The sequence below is a fragment of the Amaranthus tricolor genome, chromosome 9 (assembly GCF_026212465.1).
Source record: "Amaranthus tricolor cultivar Red isolate AtriRed21 chromosome 9, ASM2621246v1, whole genome shotgun sequence".
Taxonomy (NCBI): domain Eukaryota; kingdom Viridiplantae; phylum Streptophyta; class Magnoliopsida; order Caryophyllales; family Amaranthaceae; genus Amaranthus; species Amaranthus tricolor.
The window spans coordinates 27,368,843-27,376,843 of NC_080055.1; the positions used below are offsets into that span (position 1 = coordinate 27,368,843).

At 28.8% G+C, this 8,001-nt stretch overlaps 1 protein-coding gene across 1 annotated transcript; it reads right to left on the reverse strand.

The window, feature by feature from the left end:
* On the reverse strand, positions 1-882 carry LOC130824282 (uncharacterized). The gene has a single exon (XM_057689221.1). It carries the CDS (start codon positions 706-708, stop codon positions 241-243), a length of 468 nt encoding a protein of 155 aa, XP_057545204.1. The 5' UTR covers positions 709-882; the 3' UTR covers positions 1-240.
* Positions 883-8,001: the final 7,119 nt, after the last annotated feature.

Sequence of the window (8,001 nt, forward strand, 5' to 3'; positions counted from 1 at the left end):
TGACGTAAGAAATACATATAAATTAATTTAAACATAGTTTTTTTACAACATTAAAAGCATTTAATACATCAACTAAATAAGAGTATACGTGATTACAAATAAGTACTACTATACGTCTTTGTTCTTTCATATAAGTCACACACAAAAAAAAAACAATTAAAAATTACTCCTCTGTCTCATAAAATTTATCCAAATATTTTTTTATTATTATTTTAATTGAATATGACAATTTTTTTTTTTTCATTTCTTCTCCTCTGCTTCCTTCTCGTTTTCCTTTTCTTTTTGTTCAACCTCAAACGCAGAAATAGGGTAAGATCGAGAAATACCAGTAGGAGTACCAAAAGTAATTTTACCAGAACTAGGATCATCAATATAGATCTCATTAAGAGTAATCCATATCAATAGTTCTTTAGCTTTTACTCCATGAACTTTCTTCATCTTTTGATTCTCAACAAACGCTGTCACATGAGTATCATATGATACCAATTTCCCGATCTTCTCGAACTTATGCTGGATCGCTTTTTTCTGAATCAGCCATACAAATCCGGTAGTCCGATTGTAACCTACTTCTTCTATATCATTCATCGGTAGAAGGCCGTTTGGCATGTTGATTTCTAGCAAAAGTTCTAGTGATTTTTGCTTACATATCTCTGCACCAGTGTATACTTCCGCATTTTCGCGGTGTTTTTCGATGAATTGGGCGGACATTTTTCAAGTGTTTTTAGGGTTGTAATGGAAGATTTGGGGGTGTAGTAGGGAAGATGAGTGATTGAGTAAAATGGGTTTGTTTATATAGAAGAGTTTTTGAATGGGTTGCGGTGTTGATAGTTGGGTTTTCAAAGGGTATGGAATTTATTTTGTTGATAGAGCAGTTGGTTGGTGATTGTAAATGTTGGGAAAGCATTAAATAGGTTGTTACTCCCCCCCTAATACCAAATTTGCCCCATCTTTTTAATAATTTTTTTACCATTATACTACTTTATATATTTCACTTTTTACACAATTAATATGTTAGTCTTATTATATTTATATTGAAATATGCACAACTTAAAATCATAAAAAAGTTCATATTATGAAAATATACGATTAGACGATTTTAAACAAAATTTCACTTAACTATACTTTTTTTAAACATTAGCCGCATCATCATAATCATCATCATCATACCTAGTGTATCCCGCTCATAAAAAGTTAAACATTAGCCGCGTTATATAAAATGAACTTGAACGATAAATAATGTCAATAACTATTTTTTTGAATACCTGATTCATTAATAAAGAATCATACGACATCTACATCAGAGATAAAAATTAGCAAATACATAACAACTTTGACAAAAATAATTCAAAATTAACAAAACAACAATCGTTGTGTATGAGATCTAACAATTTTGAATATCCTATTCCACATCGCTGTTTTATACAGCCTTCTACGAGGGGGTCTTTCGATCTGTTGTAGTCTTGAGATAGAATTGAATTTGATGTAGTTGATGGTAATTGCAATTTTGGTATTTGCTGCATTATCGCATTAATCTATACCAACAAATCAACTAGAAACCAAAATTCATAACCCCAAACTCTCACGGGGAAAGAGATTAAAACCCTATATATGGGTAGAATCAACCCAATGAATGGATAGAATAACTCTCTTATAGGAGGAGGACAAAAATTTATTCTAATCATATTGAAAAGGCTTAAAACAGAAAAATTAAGGACTTACTATCAACCAAAAGGTTGTTGATAGCCCCACACCAACTATAGAGATTAAAGTTTTTAGAGAGAGAAGATAGAAAAAAAGGGAGACAGCTATAAATTTTTCTCTTCCTTCATAATGTCAATAATTATAATATAACAAGTATTTTAGAATCGAAAAAGTACGTTTTATTAAATTTGTATTATTTTTGACGATAATTCATAATCGGCGTTTGATTTTCATTATCTTTTAACTTGCTTTTTCAGTTTTATATACATATTTTTTTCACGTTACTATAAAATATCACTTTTATTATTTTTTTTTTATTTGCTAGCAAATTTGACGAGACTCAATGAGTAGTTTGGAGATCGGAGGAATGGAATGAGATTCGAGATGTGGATGAGTTGTGTTCATAACGTGTGATTTTCCACATCATGGAAGTTGGCCAGTTGGGTTTGGGTATGTGTTATATTTACGCGTCTTCGAATCGTGATACCCATACCTATAAGGCTATAACCAAGTAGAGGTCTCACCTACTCATTTACACAAATTTTGAGATGAGATGATTTTATAGTAAGCTAATTTGTATTACATTAAGTTACATATATTTAGTGTGTTAAAGTGATCATTAACTATTTTAAGGTAAACAATTAAAGAAATAAACTAATTATATGAACTCGTCTCATGGTAAAACGGTCTCATATAAAATAAGTCAATCGATTTATTACCATCTCGATCAAACTTGTGATTAAAGTTAACCAATAAATTAATACAGAGGGAGTAGATTTTTGTCGGTTATTATGGATGAGTCATGTATATAAAAGATAATGTAACAAGTACACTATTTAGTCGAATTTGCTAACTCTATCACAAAACACAAATTACTTACGGATCGTTTGATAGGTAGTAATAAATGGTGATAGTGAGAGAGAATGAAAAATTAGTGTAATTTTGGTTGAAAAATCTCATGGCTACCTTGATGGTCATGCTTGTCAAACTTCATTCTAATATATTACCATTAGAATTGGTGGTATTAGGTGGTAATAAAAATTTGTAAACAAAAAAAACTTTATTGTGATTTAAGTCTCATCATCATGGGAATGACATGAAACTTTTAATAAAATTTTATACAATAAATCTTCTCATTACCACCATTTAATATCACTAACAAAAAGAGCCGTTAAAAGGAATATGAATCGTGGGGGTTTTCCTCATTTTTTGTATTTTTTTTTTCTCAAATCCAATGTCCTCTTAAATAAGATGGGGCTTGAATGAATGCAAGCTATAATACAACTATGGTCCAACTTTAATAGGCCTCAAAACGACCCAAATTTATGTCATCTTTGGTATATTTTTGCAATTATATATTACTCATATTTTGATCTATTTTATTCTTTTTTTTTTTTTCTAAAAAAAACTATAGTTTACTTAGCGTGTAAACACTCGCTCTTAATATTAGCTACCATTCAACTTTAACCGTAACACCCAAACAAATTTGGGTGTTATATTTACTTCGTAGATAAAAAGATCTAGCAAATTGTATTGAATTGATCTATTATGGTTTAAATGAGTAAGATTTTAATATAAGAATTAATTGCGAATTACAGCGCTTTAATGTTTGATGGTTTTACGAATTATAATTTTGATTTTTTTTTTAGTGAATTACAGCCTCTAAAGTTGATTTTTCACCACTATTCAAGCCAGGTGATCGTATCCGTACAAAATAACCCGTTGGCCAATGTTTTTACCTTTGACTTTCCTTTTTTTATTTTAATTTTTTTTTTAGTTTTTTTTTTGAGTTTTTCATTTAAATCTTCTTTCTCAATTACCTTTCTCTCTTCTCCTTCTTCTTCATCTTTTACTCTAACTCATCCTATTCTCTTCCTCCATTGTTACAGTAGCTCAAAGTTTGAGTTTTAATTTTTTTTTTCTCATTCAATTTCATCCCTTAACATTTAACATATCTTCATCAACTTAAATTTTTTTTTTTTTTCTCATTCAATTTCTTTGTTTTGGTAACCCTAAATTTCAATTTTGCACTTACAAATGACAAATTCCTTTTATAAAAGCTCTTCAAATTGTTAAATCCCTCTTCTCTCCCCTGTCCAAACAGGTTAATTAGGCTAATTTCTGATCTTCTCATGCAATTTCTTTTTTTTTGTAACCCCAAATTTCAAATCTGCTAATGGATTTTTCTAGTCTGAATACTTTAATTCTAAGGGTTTTTGTCTTTTACAGCTGAAAAATAGGTTTAATAATGAATACAATAATCTGACTAATCGGGATGCTAATAGTGAAACACCCTATAAATGGAAAGGTGTGACATGTTCTAATAATACTTATCAACCTGTAGTGTTGTCTCTTTGTTTCACAAACAAGGTTATTAAGATCGGGATCGTTGAGGGGGTAGAATCCAAATCGGTAAAATCAGATCGTAGGATCGAAATCGGTAAAATCAGATCGTAGGATGTGTGATCCTATAAATATGTATCAATGTGCTTTAAATTACTGATTATTATTTATATTTGTTCTCTTTCTAAGTTTTAAAGTGCAAGTAAAAACTTATTCGACTTCATCTATTAAGTTTTGAACAAAAAATACTTTTAATAATCATTTTTTGAACTGCAAAATTTTAAGAAAAACTTGAATTTTATAAAGGTATTAATATAATTATTTTAATTATATATTTATACCTAAGTAAAATCTGTATTATTTGAAATATTTTACTATTAACACTAACCATGTAGGATCGAATCGTAAAATTATAGGATCGTAGACTCGTGTTATGATTCTATCACCTAAATTTTTTAGCTAAGTAGGATCGCACGATTCTACCAGATTAAGATTCTACCCATGACCCAAATCGGTCATCCATTTTTGAATCGTAAAATCATAGAATTGTAGATCAGAATCGGAATTATGATAACTATGCTGAGGATGAATCTTTCAGGGTCTTTAGGACCTAGCATTGGTCTTATTAACCCACCTCATTTTTCTTGATGTTTCTTTCAATTCATTGGGTGGGAATATACCCCGTGAACTAGGGAATTGTTCATCATTATAGACTTTAACTCTATCTTTGAATAATAACTAGTTTGAAGGTCCAATCCCTGCTTTATTGGGTACTTTAGATTACTTACAATACCTCAATTTCTGCAATAACAGCTTGATTGGTACCATTCCCGAAGAGTTTGGGAATCTCTGTTGGTTGAATTTGTGGCATATCTTAATAGTATTAGAACATTCAGCAGCTGTTGGTGATGGTGTAAAATCAGTTCAGCATAAGAATGGGTTTTCAATGAATTAGAAACAGACCCAAGTCTCAAGAACTTAAATGAAAAAATGAAAAATTAAAGGTTTTCATATGCATTGGAGCTTCCCAAAATAAAAAATGATGGAATTGAATGAGATAAAAAACTTAAAACTCAAAGATTTAATCTACTGTAACAATGGAGGAGAAGAAGAGGATGAGTTAGAGTAAGAGATGAGTCAAGGGATGAAGAAGGAGAAGAAAAGAGAAAGGTAATTAGGGAAGAAAGAATTAAATGAAAAAAAAAAACACAAAAAGAAAAAAGGGAAAGTCAAATGTAAAAGCGCTGGTCAACCGGTCATTTTATACAGATCTGGTCACCTGGCCTGAATAATGGTCAAAAATCAACTTTAGAGGTTGTATTTTGGAAAAAAATCTAGGCTGTAATTCGCAAAATCATCAAACAATAAGGCTGTAAGTCGCAATTAATTCTAATAATAATAATCAAATTCTAATATATAAGTAAGTACCTTATGCTGTATTTGGGAACAATAATTTCATTTGAAAATTTAGAATTGGCTCAAATTTATGGTTTAACAAATCAAAAAATTTCAAATTTGGATTTTGATCAAATTTTACTATTGTTTTTAAAGTAGTTAAAATTGAGAATTTGAAAATAATTACCCAAACTTTGTCATTCTCAAATTTTTCATTTATAATTTCATAATTAAAATCTATAATTTAAAATAAAATACTTATTCTCAAACACTATATTAGTTAAATCCACAAATTTCACACCTGTGAATTCAAACATAATCATACTAATTCATAATACCACCAAGATATGTTTAACTTGGTATTACTTACCACTAGACAAGCTAAGCTAGATAGGGCAAATTTTTAGTTTAGCTTTGTGAACTTTCTAATATATATTTAAGAGGTCTGAGCAAAGCTAAAATCACTGCAACATAATTTGCTTTTAGTGAGATATATTTAGTGATATTTAATTTAATTGTCATTATTTTAAATTTCTAATAGTATATATAGTGGATTTAGTGACATTTATTAGACTCTTTAGCAGCATAACAAAAAATCATACTAAATTTTTTCGCAACATAAGATCTAGTAACATTTCTCATAAATGTCACTATAAACTATAATAACAATTATATATACCACTGAAGGTCAAATAAAGTGTCACTAAATAACTTTATATTGGAACTTAAAATAAAACCAACAATTATCACTAAATATATAAATCAGTGGCATTTTTTTAATGCCATTAAATTCAATATCACGAAAAGTTAAATTTGTTATACCAAATAATAAAACCATATAGATTTTGAGGGATTTTTCTACTAATATATAAAATATGAATTTACTATTCTCTTTTATTAATTTGCTATATTTATATTTTTTTAAAGAGTTTTTTTACTATTAAATAAATAAAGTAAATTTTAGAAAGAGATTTGTTGGTACTTGGTAATTAACTACGGTAAGGTTCTTTCCTCTTGATAAACTCAATTGGTCCCATGGCCGTTCCTAGAGTCCAGCTCATGAACGAGCCCAAATTGAATTATTTCTTATAATTAAAAATTAGTATTTGCATGAGTAACTTCTAACATAGATCGAATTTGAAATATTAGATTTCTCAATTAAGCACATGACTACTTATATATAAGGGTTTTTTTTTTTTTTTTTTTTTGTTAGAGCTAAAAAATTTTCAAAGCATTGATTGGTACCTTGCACCTAAGTTTCGTGTGAAAAGATAGGTTACCATCACTCCACGTAAAATCTTAGTGAGAAAGAAATAAAAACAAATATGATATTCGTGACTCGTAACAAACATCTGCACGATCATGCACTTATTATGATGTACAACAATGACATATACATATGCCATAAAACAATCTTGATTCAAGCTTTCAACAAAACAAATTATTTGTATTTTTTATTCTTGTATTTTATTTCAAAACAAAATACTACAATTGCCTAAAAGGCCAATGAATTCTATTGTTGTGGCTAAGAAGTTACAAGTGAAGACGACTTTGTATTACTGGTCATATTACCGTTAAAATAAGTACATTTTAAAAGTAGAACGCGAAATCAAGAAGTAATAAGGTTGAGTGTGATATTTGAGGAAGTACACTCGAATAAGCAAATCATGTGCTTGAAATGTGCAACTCCACTGCTCGAACATGAAGCATGATCGTGAAGTTGATTCCTTGTTATATATAAGCTCAGGCATACTCAAATGAGTATGCGATGTAATCCTTCAAGCACTTTTGTATATCTAAAATATGTGGAGGGATTTATAAAAATTTAAACTTTTGTAAGAGGACAAATTTGAGAGAGAATCAAGTGTCATATTTAATTACTTAGCTTTTACTTCAAAAGAGACAATTTTATACAGTGAGACATGGTAAAAGTAAGTTAAATTTAGACGAGTCGAGTTTCGCGGATAATCCGCTCATTAACAACTCCAATCTATAATTAAATATTATCCAAATAAAATATAATTGACATCATCATTTCTCAAATTACATAAATTGGTATTTTATTAAATTTTTCCTTCAAAAATTATATATAGGTGAGCACCGCTCATGATCACAAAAGATCATCCCATAGCTATCCAAAAAATCTAACCAATGGTTTTTTACTTCTCAAATAATGCAAAGAAAAGAATCCTACAAGGCAATAATTGCCCTCTATAAGTCAAAGATTGTTTCTAAATATATGAACAAAAATAAATGAATTTGCCAAAAATGAAAGATAAAATTTAAGTTTTTTAATTCGGATAAAATTTATGATATTATCCCCTTATTTATTTTAATTAGCTATAAACTACAAATGTCACGATACTTTTAGTAAGACAAAGAGAGTAAATCTTAATTATATATAGTTCAATATATAAATAATCAATATGACATAGTAAATTACGTAAAAGTAGTAATTATATAAATGATCAATATAATACATTAAATTGTATAAAATACAAATATAACCAATATAATCATACTAAAAAAGTCAATGAAAAGAAAAGCACAAGGGACTAGTGA